This window comes from Vipera berus, assembly GCF_964194415.1.
Source record: "Vipera berus genome assembly, chromosome: 2".
NCBI classification, from domain to species: Eukaryota; Metazoa; Chordata; class Lepidosauria; order Squamata; family Viperidae; genus Vipera; species Vipera berus.
Window position 1 is genome coordinate 120,063,884 of NC_138203.1, and position 17,397 is coordinate 120,081,280.

General features: G+C 37.0%; 1 protein-coding gene across 3 annotated transcripts in view; it reads left to right on the forward strand.

The window, feature by feature from the left end:
* The window catches only part of TYK2 (tyrosine kinase 2), a 47,873-nt gene that overhangs the window by 10,934 nt on the left and 19,542 nt on the right, over positions 1–17,397 (forward strand). For all 3 annotated transcript variants that reach the window (XM_081320877.1, XM_081320875.1, XM_081320876.1), the window contains exons 4-11: positions 8,354–8,507; positions 9,869–10,029; positions 10,689–11,073; positions 12,503–12,697; positions 13,071–13,228; positions 13,314–13,431; positions 14,907–15,084; positions 17,131–17,237. In XM_081320877.1, the coding sequence (XP_081177003.1) occupies positions 8,354–8,507; positions 9,869–10,029; positions 10,689–11,073; positions 12,503–12,697; positions 13,071–13,228; positions 13,314–13,431; positions 14,907–15,084; positions 17,131–17,237 (1,456 nt within the window). The remainder of the gene's footprint in view (positions 1–8,353; positions 8,508–9,868; positions 10,030–10,688; positions 11,074–12,502; positions 12,698–13,070; positions 13,229–13,313; positions 13,432–14,906; positions 15,085–17,130; positions 17,238–17,397) is intronic.

Sequence of the window (17,397 nt, forward strand, 5' to 3'; positions counted from 1 at the left end):
AGAAATGCAGTCTGGATGTTTTGACAAGATAAGGGAGCCGCTTCAGAAGGGAAGTGAAACTTTGTGTGTTAAATTGATTGGTAAATGTGATTTATGACGTGTAAATAAGGGAGGGAGATCCTGTATGATGTGGGATGTCAGGGGGAGAAGAATTCAGATTCTGGCATCCAACCATGAGTGCTGATGCTTCGTTTCATTATTAAGACTTTTTAGATAAAACAATATATGAATGTTGTTTGCACTGTCTCATTAATCGGAACCATGACATCTATCTTATCAGATAAAGGTTGCTCCTCTTCTGTGATTTCTTTAAAAACATCTTTTGGACATAATCTATCCATAGAAGTAAATTTTGCTGCTACACAGGAAAGATTCTTCAGTTAATTCCAAAATGTTTCAAATTTATCTGGAACCTTAATCTATGCATAGCTTGCTAAAATCAAAGTCTTAATTAGGTTTTTGCTATTTATTTCAAAGTGATTAATTTTCTTAAGCTTGTAATTAAATTTTTCGTTCATTAAGTATTGAAGGCAAACTCACCTGGTGTTTTCAGACTTGTCAGTCCAAAGCTTTCTAATAGCTGAAAAGTAGTTAAGCAATTTCTGAATGTGATTAGAAAAGGAAATATGCAAACTACTATCGTTTTAAAGGTGCTGGCTACAGTCTGAGCAAAATAGCTATTCCCTTGTTTCCCAGTACTCAAAACTTGTCAGAGACTGCTGTCTTGTGGTCTCCTTGTGTAGAGCAAGCAAGTCAGCAATCTCCAGTTTTTCCTTTATCCAGAAAGATTTGAAGAGGTGGTCTACTCACTGGCTGCTTGTTCTTTGTTTCTGCTTTTTGCGGAGTCATCTTCAGCCCACCATTTCTTCCTTTGGAAGTCTCATTTAGATGATCATTTCTATATCTTGTCATTGTTGTGAGGTTAAATCAAAAAGAGTGGGTATTTAGAAGAGCCACTGGTTCTATGGAATTGTTCACTGAATTGTTTCCTTGAAGATGGTTGGAAGTCTATTCAAGTTCTTTTTTAAAAAGATATTTAAAAGTTGTAATCAGTATTAAATACAGATTTGCTGCTGTTTGAGTCATTTCATTTGGGATAATTTTGTTTTTATTAATGATAAATACATTTTTTTTTAGAAATGGGATTATTCTGCAGTATTTTGTTACAGGCCTTTTTTCATACTATGTAAAGTAATTTGTCTAAATAAATCTACTTGAGTATAACCCTTCAGGCTTTTCAAAAGTGCAATAAAATGGCTTTCTTCAAAACATGTTTATGAGGTCAGAGAGCCTGAGGTATTGTTTTTATTTGTAATATAGTGGAATGATTGGGACTGAATAATATTTTAATGCAGTGCTATGACATATGGAGAGTTTTATTTGCTTTGTGTATTCTGAGTGCCTAGAATATTTTGCATTTGTATTCAAAATCCATAATTCTCCTTTTTTCCAGAAGTACTAAGGGTGTGTGTGTATCAGTTGTGTTGATATTGTTTTTTAATATAGTACTGAATAATAATGTTTTGTATAAAATTATAATGTTCAGTGACTCAAAAGTAGGCCATTGGTATAATGAAAAACTCCATCAAACGCTACTGCAGCTTTAGTTTCATAGCAGTCTTGCATTTGTGTGTTTCTTGGTCAATGTGGTTTGACCACATGTTTTGAAACAGCTATTTCTTCCTGAAAGTATTGTACAGAATGAAGAATAGTTTTTTGTTTGCTCTTCTGAATCAAGAGCATAGTGGTTCTTAGTTTGGCTTTCCTTCAGTGTAACTCTAACCTACTTTTCACAATTATCTGGTGTACTGAGACTGCATTTTAAAGAAGAAAACACTTTTAAGAGGACCATAATAGAGATGCAGTAAGTCTCTCTTCCCTTATCCCAATTTACCGTAAATCCTATATCAGTTTAACCATTTCATATATCCAATGAAATTAGCTCAACTTCATGAAAGTTTATGCCTTTTGATAATATTAGTTAATCTGGAAAAAGTGATGTCAGATTCCTTCACGTTCTCAGAATTTATGTTACAGCTATTATGGTCAAAATAAAAGGAAAGAGGAAATTGCTTCAGTTTGATAGACAGGAGGCAAATAGCCTGGCTAAATCTGAAGTATTCATATGATATTGCTGTACTGGCAAATATTATAGATTTAATACCAGAGCAGGATTGTTGGGTTTTTTAAATATAAAGCCTTGCTCTTGATAAAAGCTTTCATTCATTCAAGTCTTCTCCTAAATAAGTAGTTTAAAATTTAAACTTAAGATTTCCCCTGACTAATTAATAATTCTTAGTTTTGTGCTGCCTTAAGATCAGGCCAATATATAAATTCCTTAGTTAAACATTTACTTACCATTTATGTATTTATTCACATGGCTTTGTCAAAGCATTCTTTGACAAAGTGTCTAAATTAGCAAACCAGCAAAATGATCTGGACATAGTATACTTGGACTTCAGTAAGGTATTTGACAAAATAAACTACAACCTACTTCTTAGTAAGATAGAAAAATGTTGGATAGATAGCACCACCACCAAATGCATTTGTAACTGGCTGATCAATTGCACTCAATGTGTAGTACTTAATGGAACTACATCTACATGGAGGGAGGCATGCAGTGGGGTACCCCCAAGGTTCTTTCTTAGGCCCAGTACTCTTCCAACATCTTCATAAACAATTTACATGAGAGGATAGAAGGAGAACTCATTAAATTTGCAGACACCAAGCTGGGTGGAATAGCCAATACATGATTAGAAGATAGGCTCAAGGTCCAGACTTGAACACTGAGCCCTATTGAACAAAATGCAATTCAGTGGTGAGAAAAGTAAGATTTTAGACTTAGGTTAAAAAACCCCAAATGCACAGGTATAGAATAGGTGGTACCTGACTCAATAGCAGTAACGGTGAGATGGATCTTGGAGTTTTAGTGGATAATCACTTAAATATGAGCCTGCAGTGTGCAGCAATAGCCAAAAATGCCAATGCAATTCTAGGCCGCATCAACAGAGGAATAGTATCAAGGTCACATGAAGTGTTACTTTTGCTTTATACTGCTTTGGTAAGACCACACTTGGAATACTGCAACCAGTTTTGGTCACCACAATACAAGAAAGATGTTGAGACTCTAGAAAGAGTGCACAGAAGAGCAACAAAGATGATAAGGGATCTGGAGGCTATGCAGAGAATGCTTGTTTTTGGATAGCTTGTAAATTTATTTAGAAAGGATTTCTATCAGTATCCTTTCTTGAGAAGGATTTGTATCTAGAAATGTACTCTTTTATATACATACTTATTTATATACATACATGTCATTAGAGGTGGTCTGTCCCACATGGTGGAACCTTTCATCACTCTTCTTCTCTAATTATCAGAATCAGGTTAAAGAATTGAATTGTTACACTGCATATTTCAAACAGGCAGGCTTAATTGTAACAGTTGCTGATCAGACACTGTGTTTTATTTTGAGGTCTCTTCTTGGTCCATTTTTTTCCTGCATATTCTTATTTTGTTCTATCAATTCATTACAGAATTACTTTTTTGCATATTTTGAATGCTGAACATTTTTCTACCCCTAGAACTCAGCCTTGCATTTTCCACTATTCTTCAGGATGTAGTATGTAACTATCACAAACCTATAGATATCTACTTTCTATCCACAGCAACCTAAAATGCTGCCAATTCAAACTTTCTGACATACCGTATATTTTAGTGCATAATGAAATCTATACCTATATGTATGAGCTTCACCCTGGATAGAGTTGTGTGATTAATAACTCTGGAATGAGTTTCCCTTCAAAACAGTTCCTACTCTGCTGGTATTTCAAAGAGCCCTAAAGACCTGGCTCTTTGCCCATACCTTTGGCAGGGACTGATGCCCCAACCTTGTACCCTCCTAGATTTGTTTCCTTTGCCATCTTTGTTTTTTTGCCCAGGGCTTTTTTTCTCATAGAACGCTCAGAACGGCGTTCCGGAACCTTTTTTTTGCAAAACAACAACAACCCAGCTCCCTTATTGGTTTTCCTAAGCCTATTGCAGGGCTAGCAATCTTGGCTCTTTTTTATGACTCATGGACTTCAACTCTCAGAAATCCTGAGCCAGCCATGCTGAGGGGAAAGGGACAGGTTTCCAAGCTGAGCCATGCTGGCTCAGGAATTCTGGGAGTTGAAGTCCTTGAGTCATAAAAGAGCCTGCACTAGAGGAGGACATTAAAATTATTTACAGGATTACTTCTTTAAGAACTAAACTTTTAGCATCTAAAACAGCTAATTCAGAAAAGCCAACAGGAAAGAACCTCACATTTTTCATCTGCTTCTGTCTTTTGGAAGGTAAAATTAGATAACAAAATCTATTTCTTATATTAACATCTCTGCAATGAAATCAAAGGTAACAGGAAAGAAATGAGAAACATTTTTCTCAATGTAATATGTCTAATTTAGCTGATTCTAGAAAAAATAGTATCTTTTGTACACTCTTGAAAACTATTTTGAATCTAAAAATTCTTAAGAATGAAATATTCTTAATTTGGACTTTACTTTTACTGTTTGGACTGTTGCGTGTTTTGAAAAATAGATTATTTAGAATCTAGTTATGTTGCACTTCAGTCTTTAAATAATTAACCTAGTATATACATAACAATATATGATGAGCTTAACATCAATAACAACATTTATTAAAAAGGCTAAAATAATTTCTGGGGGTATTATCTGTATAGTAAAATTTTGGACAAGCAGTGATCATGTTACATATGTGCATAAGCGTAGTCAGTAGCATATGCCTTTTTAAAAATATCAAACATGCAAAGAAACAAAAATAAGTCCAAAATATCTGTATTACATCCAGAAATGCCAACTTTGCAACCAATATTTCTCATCCATAACTATGGCACCCTAAGGTTACCTGCATACATGCAGATGTTTCTCTGGGATCAGTAACGCAACAGGGATTGCTTTTTCCTTCCAGTAACATATACCTAAAACCAGTTTATTGCATTTGGCAATTATACTAAAAAAACCCTCATTCATTTAATTTGAAATCAAGTGAAAAATTGATTTAAATTATTTTATTAAAACAAATTAATGGCAATTCTTTTATAAAAAGTTGCCTCAAACAAAATGAGTTTGACATGCCTGCTCTAGATAGTTGAATGCTCCAAAATAAATTCTAGACCAGGCCTGTACATGCAGCCTACCAAGCACCCTTGGACAGAGCACAGACTTTTTTAAAAAAAGTAATAAAATCAACACCACTGCCCTGAAAGTCATGTTTCCTAGTGCCTCTATGGCTTACCATGACCACAAGCTCCAACACTGTAGATCAGGGGTGTCAAATTCAATTTCATTGAGGGCCACATTAGCATTGCGGTTGCCCTCAGGGGGCCAGGTGGGTATGGCCAGGGTGGGCGTGGGCTACTGGGTGGGCGTGGCTAGAGTACATATGGCCTACTGGGTGGGCGTGGCCAGCTCTACATCGTTCGCATCAAGGGTGCCTATGGGGGCCTGGGCAGGAGTGGGACAGATCTGAGGGTCTCTGGCAGGAGGAGGGTCTCTGGGCCAGGGCCAAGGCAGTGGGGGCCGTTCCCTCACTGTTTCCAGGATGGCTTTGTGGGCCGCATGAAACCACTTCGCGGGCCAGATCCGGCCCCCGGGCCTTTTGTTTGACATGTCTGCTGTAGATGCTTCTCTAGTCACCAAATCATTGATTAGCCCACCAGCATTCCTTTGCAGACCACAAAGATTTTTAATTTATCAGTGTGGGCCTTTCCTTTCTACAAGTTAATAATACTAATACTAATACTAATACTAATAATAAGTTGGAAGGGACCTTGGAGGTCATCTAGTCCAACCCCCTGCTCAGGCAGGAAACCCTATACCAGGGGTGTCAAACTCAATTTCATTGAGGGCCGCATCAGCATTGCGGTTGCCCTTAGGGGGCCGGGTGGGTATGGCCTGGGTGGGCGTGGCCTACTGGGTGGGCGTGGCTAGAGTGTGTATGGCCTAGTGGGTGGGCATGGCCAGCTTTACATTGTTCGCATCAAGGGTGCCTATGGGGGCCTGGGCAGGAGTGGGACAGATCTGAGGGTCTCTGGCAGAAGGAGGGTCTCTGGGCCAGGGCCAAGGCAGTGGGGGCCGTTCCCTCACTGTTTCCAGGATGGCTTCGCGGGCCGCATGAAACCACTTCGCGGGGCGGATCTGGCCCCCGGGCCTTGTGTTTGACATGTCTGCCCTATACCATTTCAGACAAATGGCTGGCCAGTCTCTTCTTAAAAACTTCCAGTGTTGGAGCATTCACCACTTCTGGAGGCAGGTTGTTCCACTGGTTAGTTGTTCTAACTGTCAGGAAATTTCTCCTTAGTTCTAGGTTGCTTCTCTCCTTGACTAGTTTCCATCCGTTGCTTCTTGTCCTGCTTTCAGGTGCTTTGGAGAATAGCTTGACTCCCTCTTCTTTGTGGCAACCCCTGACATATTGGAACACTGCTATCATGTCACCCCTCACCCTTCCCTTCCTTAAACTACACATACCCAATTCCAGCAACCGTTCCCTATATGTTTTAGCCTCCAGTTCCCCAATCATCTTTGTTGCTCTTCTCTGTACCCTTTCTAGAGTCTTGACATCTTTTTTACATCGTGGTGACCAAAACTGGATGCAATATTCCAGGTGTGGCCTTACCAAGGCATTGTAAAGTGGTATTAGTACTTCACGTGATCTTGATTCTATCCCTCTGTTAATGCAGCCTAGCACAGCCTAGATTAAAACATCGCCTGGCCCGCACTGCCTCCGCTGCCCGCATTGAGCAGCCCCGCCATATAGAGTGGGCTCTGCTGCTCCCACAGCAACAGCTGCGCCGGCTCCGGCCCCAGAGAGGGGAGCCCGCCGCCAACACCCTTCGCACCTGTGACTGCAGCAGCACCGCCCCCCACCCCGCCACCTCCTGCGCCCGCCAAGATGAGAGTTCCGGCACCTTTTTTTTTTTTTTTTAGAAAAAAAGCACTGCCTTTGCCTTATGTTTTTGTCTTTTTGTCTTTTTTTTTAACTCTTAAAAATGTTTGTAACAATTATAAACCACCCAACTGGAGTCACAGGGAATCAGTGGCATCTAAATTTCATAGAGTATTATTATTATTAATAGTAACAACAAGATCACTAGATCTATATCTCTTTGCTTCCATCTAGCGGTTGTCCAGAATTTTGCAGTCTAGGTCTGGTAGCTTTAATTTAGGGCATTCAATTGAAGATAAACCTTGCAAGGGTAAAGGCACATTGCTTGCCTTATGCCTGCTGAGGTTATATTTATAGGCAAGCTATTCAGAAAAATAACTGTTGCAGCACTGAGGATGCTAGCAGAGTGAGTCCTCCCTTGCTACTGTCTTGTAAACAACCGAATTAAATAATTTGATACCAATTTGCCAGAGCTACAGTAATTCACACCAGTAGCTATGAGAATTAGCTAAGAGAACTATTTGGAAGCATTATCTACAAGAGCTGTGTGTTGCTTTAGGTTTCCGTAGTACATGTGTATACAGGCAACATACTGATAAATCAGTCTTGTCAAGCAGCCTTAGTTAAACTCTTAGAAGATTATCAATACTGTTTGTTAAGGGCAGTAATATATTAAGATAGCTTTGATCAGGGTTTTTGAGAAATGCGTATTAGCTGTAAATTGAATTAGCCCTTGAGAACTGTGCCACTATTTTGTTATTTCTTAGAATGCTAATAGATATAGCAATATTAGCATTCATATACCACTGTTTTAATTGCTCGCATGTAGATATTATATCCTTTGTTCTTCTAGCAGTAGACTATTTTAATCTTATATTGTTGTTAGGGGTCTAAGTGCTTGATACTACAAATGAGTTAATTGCTGAGTTTACTCGTGCTGTTTATCATTTTGCAACTTACTTCTCTTGATATTATTTTAAAGTGGTTACATTTAAAATATTGCAAAAAGTAAAAGTGGTACAGACCCTGTTAAAGTTTTTATTAATGTTTAGACATATATGATTACCAAATCAGAAGGACTCAAGGGGTTTTTATTTTTCTTGAATATCATTCAACATATTGATTAGCCATCTACTGGGGATCGTGTAGTGACTCCTGAGGCAGGCTTGGGGTTGGACTTGATGACCACTTAAGTCCCTTCCAATTCTGTGATTTGGCCCAAGGCTGTTGAGATTCAGGCAGTTATAGGTTTATGAATGTAAGTAAGTAAAATATTCTATGATTTTATGAATAATGTTGATAAATATGACACGCAGATGCTTCATATTTGTAATAGTGACTAATATTTCATATTAAATGCTATAGATTTCTTTGTAGACCCATTGGACTGATTACATTATTGTTGCTCATACAGATATTATTTCCGAAACTGGCACGGGACAAATGACAAGGAACCAGCCATATATCGCAGTACTCCTCACTTAGCTGACTCAGAGGACAGGTCATATAGGAGTGAACAAGGCAATGCCATCCTGGATAAATCATCATTTGCCTATCTCTTTGAGCAAGTATGGCATTTCTTTTGATAGTTCATCCATTTGGATTAAGCCTAATATATATCTGGAGCATTGTAGGTTGTAGTTCAGGAGAAAGTAGCTGGAAGAAAGGCTCCACAAAATGTTGGGATGGCAGGACTGCATAAACAAGAATAAATAAAAATGGTGATTGCACAAAATATTGCACAGTGAAAACCAAGCTGTATGAAACAGATTGTGATGAAACAGGGCATCTATCAAACTAGAGCCAGAAAAGTAAGCAAACTGAGCTACATTTTGTACAGACAGTAAAACTGTCTGATAATAATCTGATTCACCCTGGGATAGAGTATTATTTCATATTGCAAATGTGAAAAATACCTGTCCAATATGAAAGTCTTGCTAAAATCTAGTTCAGTTGCTTAGTTCGAGCATTCATGCAACCAGATGATTCTTTTCCTGTTGACTATTGGACCTAGAAGATATATTTAATATGTGAGAAAAAAGTTGGAAATAATGTTTGTTTACACTTGAATCAAAATGGCCCTTCTTAATATTGAAATGGGCAACAGTAGAGATGAAAAATTCCATTGTTGCAAAGAAAGATCTTTACTGAGATGGTATTTGGCATCTTCAGATTGGGGCAGGTATTATTGAAAAACAACTTAAAATGATCAGGATTGGATTTCAGATATGTGGCCAAACAGTGATGACTTCTAGAAGAGCTTTCTTGTTTATCTTCACTGTTGTGCATCTATTAATAGTTTTTACATATTTACTTACATATTTATTCCCCTATTCCTTTTCAGGGTAGATTATGATATAGAGTAGACGTGTCAAACTCGCGACGTCACGTGACGTCGTGCAACGTATCGGGACAGTTTTGCCATTGCCAGCAATGGGGTGGGCACAGCTTCTGAGTGACGGGTCCGGCCCATGGGCCGGAAGTTTTGACACCCCTGATATAGAGTCAATCCAACAATTCATTACTAGTGTTTTATTGAACATATCACTAGCATTCTCATAGAAATATCTGAAACAGCATTATAGCAGTCACCTATCTCAGTTTTATCCCAAAATCTCTGTCAATATTTGTGTTCATTTTCTTTGCTCTCATCTTAACTATTCCTTTCTCTTTGGGGCTTCATTCCTAGCAGTTTTTCTCTTTACAGTTACACATTATACAATCATTCTTATTTTTTTTACAGCAAAGTTTAGTATTTTGTACAAGAAAGAATGTTTTGCCTATGTAAAATTGCTATGCCAATCTTTGGCAATATTTAAGTTAGATCCCCAGTAAGAGAACAAGAATAATTCCCAAGGAGATAGATCTCAGGTCTATTATTTTGGAGGGTTTTTTTCTTCATATTACTTTGGATGTTTCTTTTTTTAAGGGGAAATATGACTTCATCAATGATGTTGCCTCCTTAAAAGACCTGCACACTGAGCAGGAAATTCACCAATTTAAAAATGAGAGCCTGGGAATGGCTGTCCTCCACCTGTGTCATCTTGCACTTAAGAAAGGCATTTCTCTTGAGGTGGCAGAGAAAAAAAGGTATTGTCATTATTTATGAAACTGCATCTTTGTTTAATAATGTGCTTTTTGACCATGTGGTCCAAAATTTATTTTTTAAAGTATTGTGCATGTTATTTATTGAATTAAAACACTATCATAAAACATACATGTTTTGGAATTCTTTAACTTACACACTGCTAGTGATAGTTTTATATATTTTATATGTTTCATTCAACAATGAGCCTCACTTTGCAATTCCAAGCTATGATTCCGTTAAACTTTTATCTATTACATGCTTTCTAATAATAGAGAATATCCTGGATGGAAAAATAGCAGTAGTTAGTGATTGATTTATGATTACAGGCAAAATGGTAAACAATGCTCATTTGCCTTAATGAAAATAATATTTGGAGGCAGATTGGGAGAAAGAGAAGAAAAGAAAGTAAGAGCAAACTTTTGTTCAAAGAAGGCTGAAAAATCAGCTCTTTTATGTAAATTAAGTAAATTAAAAATTAAATAGAGGGCAAGAACTCTACCGGTTTCTACAGTTTTCAGTAATCATCTGAAATGTTGGGGGAGATTGGGTAGAATGTATTATCAATCTAGGTACCTTTCTAATTTTGTCATTTTTTACTGAAGAAGCATATTTATACCTATGAAAGCTGCTCTCGGTACCGGTTTGTCTAATTCCCTTGCAGTTTCAAAGAGTGCATCCCACAGTCCTTTTGCCAACAGATTCAGCAGAACAATTCTTTGACCAAGTTCCGCATGAAGAATGTTTTCAAGAAATTCTTGCAACGTTTCCAGCAGCACACATTGAGCTCTGGGAAACTTACAGAACAGGATCTCATGCACAAGTACCTAGCTACTTTGGAAAACCTGGCTCCACGTTTTGGGACTGAGCTCTTTGCCGCTGTTTCACTGGAAACAGTTTCAGAGGGTGAGAAGGTACCACTTTATATCAATGGTGGTCATGCGCATCTGGAGAACTTCTATTCTTCTTCTCATGGTAGCAGGCCTGTCACACATGAAGTCTTGGTCACAGGCATTAATGGGATTCAGTGGCGGTCTATCCCTGCAGAGGTAGGATTATTTGTGGATACGTCTTCATGTAATTCTGGAGATCTCAGCGTATTATTCCTGGATGTTGTGGGATACCCTGAGATATACACAGGGGGGGGGGCAAGCTGGTTAACAATATCAAGATAGCAGATGTGACCAGGTGATTAAAGCCCTTCTCCAAAAGACATTTTGATCATACCACCCATCTTGACATTCATTAACACATAATACACTGGGAATGCTTAATTTTATTCATTCCAATTAAAAGTCCAAATTTCTACAGATTTTGTCAAGAAAACTGGGTCAAATGCAACTTGAATCTTAATTAACATAGAATTCTTAATAACAGCCAAAATCAGTTCAAAATAAAGCTTTAAGCAAATGCAGTTTAATATTGACCTAATTTTTTTTTTAAAAAAAGTTAAAGGGTATGAGAAACAAAACAGCCTTTGCATAGATCACATATTTGATATTGCTAACAAGCCATTGAATTCTGGGGGTTTTTATGGGGCCTCTATGCATTCTTTTCTTTCTACTTGATTTCTGTCTAACGTTCGGGCTATAGATTGGTAAACTCAAAACATGCTTCTATAAGTTTATAATCATGTTTATAAAAGTTCATAAAAGCTAATTTGCTTTTATAAAGGCATGCTGCTGTTCCTGTTTTGAATTATTCTCCCCTATAAATAGCATCATCACATACATACTAGTTCCTTAATAGCGGAAGTTCAGCAACAGCCCAATTGACAGCTTAGTTTCCAACTTGTAGAAAATGCAGATCCAGCTCACCTTGAGGGCCATGTTTGTAGTGTGGCTTATAAAGCCCTAAGTTTCTGCAAGTGAAGAATAAAGTGGAATTATTCAAATATTTAATGTTTTGGGTATATGCAAGGGAATGGATATCTTGATTCTGCATCTTTGGAAGATGGCATATTAAGACTAATTGATAGAAAAAGTGTTACATAATTATATTAGAATCTGTCAAAGCTGTAAACATTGGATGTTCCCGCTCTGACAACTGATGAAAATTGCAGCCATTTTCTATTTGCTTTTAACATGCTTTTTCTGGTATTTAGAAATCAGGTGGGGGGGATTAGGATGAAAGCTTGAGCTCAGCTAACCATAATAATAACGCTGCTGGTGGGAATCCAAGGAGAAGCTGATGATGTTTTGGAGGGCTGGGGAGAAAGCCCACGTTTTAGACTAATTAGAGAATGTGATTTATGACAGCTTATTGGGGGTGGGAATTGCACTTTGTTACTTTGTATCCGGGGGAAGGGAATTTAGTTTTTGGGTTCAACTATATAGTGCCGATACTTTATTTCCTGAATAAAATATTCTTTAAGGAAGAATTATTGCCTTGAAGTTTTTTTGATGGGTTTCATCTTTCAGAACCATGACAGAATCACTGCCAAAGATTCCAAAACTCACTTTAAAATTCTTCTTGCAGAAATCACAAAATCAGCCCCATAAAATCTATTTTGGGAGAAAAGTCAAGACTAAGGACCACAAATCCAAGGAGGCCTACCAGCCAGTGGAGCCACATGAAACTAAATGGGCACACTTTTGTGACTTTCAAGAGATCACACATATTGTCGTCAAAGACTGCAACATCAGTATTCATCGCCAAGATAATAAGTGTCTGGTAGGTGAGAGTGTGTCCTCCACACAGTTTTTGTATGGAGTTATGACATGTCTTTTTGGTGAATTGTTATAGGTAATCAAAGAACAAAACATGAATATTGAAAGTTAAATGTAGTTCAAATTATTTTTACTATGCTGGAGCTGGTCATTTTTTATCTGTGTTAAATCTGATGGCTCTGTTTAAGGCAGTGAATGTGGTATTAACTGAATTGGAGAGGAGGATGTGTAAGCAAAAATATTGGTAACAAATAGCAACACATTTGTACAGATTCCCTGAATAAAATGTACAGTTTCTTGTGGGCTTTTATGTTGGCCCTGTAGCTCAGGACTAACAATTGTGCTTTTCCTTTTTTTAAAAAAATAAATAAATATAGGATTTGACGCTGTCATCCCATGAAGCTGCTCTCTCCTTGATTTCATTAGTAGATGGTTACTTCAGATTAACAGCTGATTCTAGCCATTATCTGTGTCATGAAGTTGCCCCACCGCGATTGGTTATGAGCATCCAGAATGGCATACATGGACCCATGCAGTAAGTAATCAAGCCTCCTGTCCTCCATGATCTGATTTGAAAGGAGGGAGCTTCCACATCATATGTAAAAGTTTTCTCTTCCTAGGGAAGAGTTCATTCTGGCTAAGCTGAAGCGTGAAGGACAAGAAGATGGGCTGTATGCCCTCCGTTGGAGTGTCTTTGATTTCAACAGATTGATTCTATCAGTACTGAATAATGGCCAGGTAAGAGATGGGAGCATGGTAGTGGGCTTTTTTTATTCTGGAAGCCAGCTTTCCTAAGCTTGTATTCTCTGAATGTGTACTTTACTTTTCAGAAATCCCATCCCATAAATATTGTTGAGAATTCTGGGATCCACTGTCCATGCCTCTAGAAAAGCTACATAGGTTTTTGTTTTAATATTCTGAGGATATTTTTAAGATAAGTAAATAATACATTTTTGGCATGTTTCTAAAATAGGAGTGCAAAAATCCTCAGTTAATGTAAATATAGGAAATTGCCTTATATCAAGTCAGATAACTAGTTTTTATCAAACCCAGAACTGTTGACATGGATTCACAATAACTGCCCAAATTTTCAGACAGAAGCTTATCTAGCACCATGTGGAAACTTCTGCTCCTGTAAAATGTTGTTGTTGTTAGCTGCGAAGTCGTGTCCGACCCATCACGACCCTATGGACAATGTTCCTCCAGGCCTTCCTGTCCTCTACCATCTTCTGGAGTCCATTTAAGCTCACACCTACTGCTTCAGTGACTCCATCCAGCCACCTCATTCTCTGTCGTCCCCTTCTTCTATATAAATAAAATTATTATTATTATTATTATTATTAATAATAATAATAATAATAATAATAATAATAATAATTATTATTATTATTATTATTATTATTATTATTATTATTATTATTATTATTATTATTCTATTGCCCTCAATCTTTCCCAGCATTATTCTCTTCTCCAGTGAGTCCTTCCTTCTCATTAGGTGGCCAAAGTATTTGAGTTTTAGCTTCAGGATCTGGCCTTCTAAAGAGCAGTCAGGGTTGATCTCCTCTAGGACTGACCGGTTTGATCGCCTTGCAGTCCAAGGGACTCGCAGGAGTCTTCTCCAGCACCATAGTTCAAAGGCCTGTAAAATGTGCTCTACCACTAACATGGACTAAAGAAGTGCATGACAAGCTTTGTCTTGTTTGGGACATAGGTAGCCAAAGATCTTTCTGTAGGATTCTGTGGAGTTCAAACTCACTACCATGAACTGAATTCAATTTCTGTTAGCAGGCTTGAACCCCAGAAAAAAGTATGCCTGATAATACCCTGATGAATCCCAAATAGAATGAAAGTGGTCCTGTACTGCCTCTTTGTGGTCAATATAAATAGAAAACATACATTACGTAAAAATAGAGAAACCATCCTCTTCCTCCTGACAGTGAAATTGAAAGATATGTTAAACTTTGTATATGAGAGCATAACATAATGTAGCATTTGTAACTCCCTGATCTGAGAATTTCAGAAAAGGAAAGTGGACCATATGTACCATTCTAAAAATCAATGTTATCCACTACGTTATACCCTCCAACTATCCATGGAAATGATTTCTTGTTAGAATCATGGTAAGCTGCTTCCAGAACATGCTACTGACTAATCATATAAAAAGGTATCCATCTCTAACTTTTTTCCTTTTTCTTTTCTTTTCTTTTCACCAGAGTAATGCAAACTATAGACAGTTCCGGATCCAGAGGAAAGGAAATTCCTTTGTACTTGAAGGCTGGGAGCAAGAGTTTCCTAGTGTCCAAGAACTAATGAATGCTCTCAAAGGCTGTACTCTAAAATCTGGAACTGACATCTTCAATTTGAAGAGATGCTGCCTCCCAAAACCAGGAGGTACACAGCTATTCAGAATTATCTTCTCCCACTGCATAGGCTAACGGTGAAATTTGTCCAGTGAATAAGATGTATCAGGTCATAGTGATGTACTACGGAAAGAGGAGATATCAGCAGTTATAATATGTTATCCTTAATGTGGATACAGTCTACATTTAAACCTTTAGCATATGTATCTGTATTTGCCTTGATTTAGCAGATACTTTTTTATTAACTCAACCCCCCCCAAAAAAAACATAAGGTGCTGGTGTCCTATGTATGTGAAAGGAGGAAAGTAAAACTTCTGGTTTAAGATCATTTTTAAATACATTCTCATTTCTCAAAAAATAATTTCTATAAACTAGCTTCAAAATGTCAGCTTTAGGATGAAATTATGTCTGTATTATGGTTTCATAGCTAAGATTTACAGAAACAACAGTTCCTCTATTTAGATAGAAGCTATTATTCATTATCTTTGAGTTTGAAATAGAATTGCCTCTATCTTGCCTTTAAGTTTTATAGTAAGAAAGCATCTATATTCCACAAGCAAGTGACATAGACCATTTTGATATGTGCAAAATCTTTAATTTCAAAACATTTTTGAGGGTGAAAGTCACTAAATATACTCCTTTGAATAGGAAAAGGAATATTTTGACTCTGCCTATTTATTCTTATTTCATAGGAAAGACACATACTTGTATTCTTTTTTCTTTAATATAAGTTTCTGCTGAGGTTTATTGCAAGTGTTTTGTTGTTTGTTTGTTTGCTTACTCATTGATGTGTTAAATCTGGGATTTATAGAGCTGTTTAAAATAGTAACTGGCTTATTGAGTATGATCTTAGAAGAGGAGAGAAGGCAAGCAGTTGGGCAAAAAGCATGCTACAAATGTGTTCCAGTTATATGTGATTCTTCCTTCTCCTGGCCATTTTTATTAACTATCCTAGGGAGGCATTCCTGGAATGAGTCAGAGGAAAGAAAGTTGGAAAATACAATGTGTTCAGAAGCCTCTTCCTTCCCCATCCAATAGGACTATTGTGGAAAATTGTTCTAAGAAATGATTAAAGATTTTTGTGTGTATGTGCATAGTATGTTTTATTTATGATGATTCTGAGTAGGATTTTCATAAAGAAAGATGGAGGGGAAGAGGAAGGAAGAGAAGGGAAGGGAAGTGAAGGAAATGGAAGGAAGGAAGGAAAGGAAGGAAGGAAGGAAGGAAGGAAGGAAGGAAATTAGAACATTCTGTCAACTAGCCTAGGAATCCTATGATAAAGTCAAACCTGCTAGATGGCCATATGACAGTTAATTGAATGTACTCTGCATGTTTTGCCACCATTCTATTTTTTATTTTGGTTTTTAAGTTTAAATTGGTTGTTTTAATGGTTTTATTAGTTTGATGGTTTTATTATGTATACTCTAAAGAGTAACTATGTGAGATGGGCAGCTATACATATGTAATAAATTAGTAAACTTAATAATTCTGGTAGTAATGACCTCAAGAAAAAGAATGAAAATATAAATATATAACATCATAATAGCCTCTATTGTTTTGTAGCACAGGCATTTAAAATTAAATCTAACTGATAAAAACTCGAGATTGATCAGCATGAATACAAGATGTATTTCCTGGGCTGGGCATTTCATAGATATGCTGCAAATAATCTTAGAAAATCAACTCCATTGTATCCATAGCTTCATTTGTAATGGCAGTTGGAGGAGAAACTGTGAAGAGGTCTGAATTGCCTTGGCAAGTCCATATGTTATGAGGGAGGGTAAAGTTGCCAGAACAAGTATCTAACAAAATGTACTGTTTGACATTAACATGTTGGAAGTAATAGTGACTTTCAGGAAGAATTGTTGATTGAATACTTTCAGGAACAATTTTTTAAAACATCTGCATAGTAAATTTTTAAAATTAAGTGTAGTTTCTAGGGAAACATATTTTCCTTGGTAGCATTAAACAATTTTTATCCATGCTAATTATTTTCTGAGAATGAATAAAATTGCTAAATGTTTTGATTCTGTGCTATTGTTTTAATCAGAACTTTTGGACTATTTATGTTCTGCAGAGATCTCAGACTTGATCATCACACGAAAAGTAAAAGACAGCACAAAGCATATTCTGAATTTGACTCAGCTGAGTTTTCATCAGATTCGGAAGAATGAGATTACACAGGTCAGCAGAGTTGGCTTGTATACATTAGAAGATGAAATGTTGGGTTTGTAAGGATATCATCCAAAAAGGATCTAACTTTCTTTGCCACTTTCAGAAGTAGTATCAAATTATGGCTTAGAAGCTATTAATAGATACAATTTTGATTTCATGTATTTCTGGG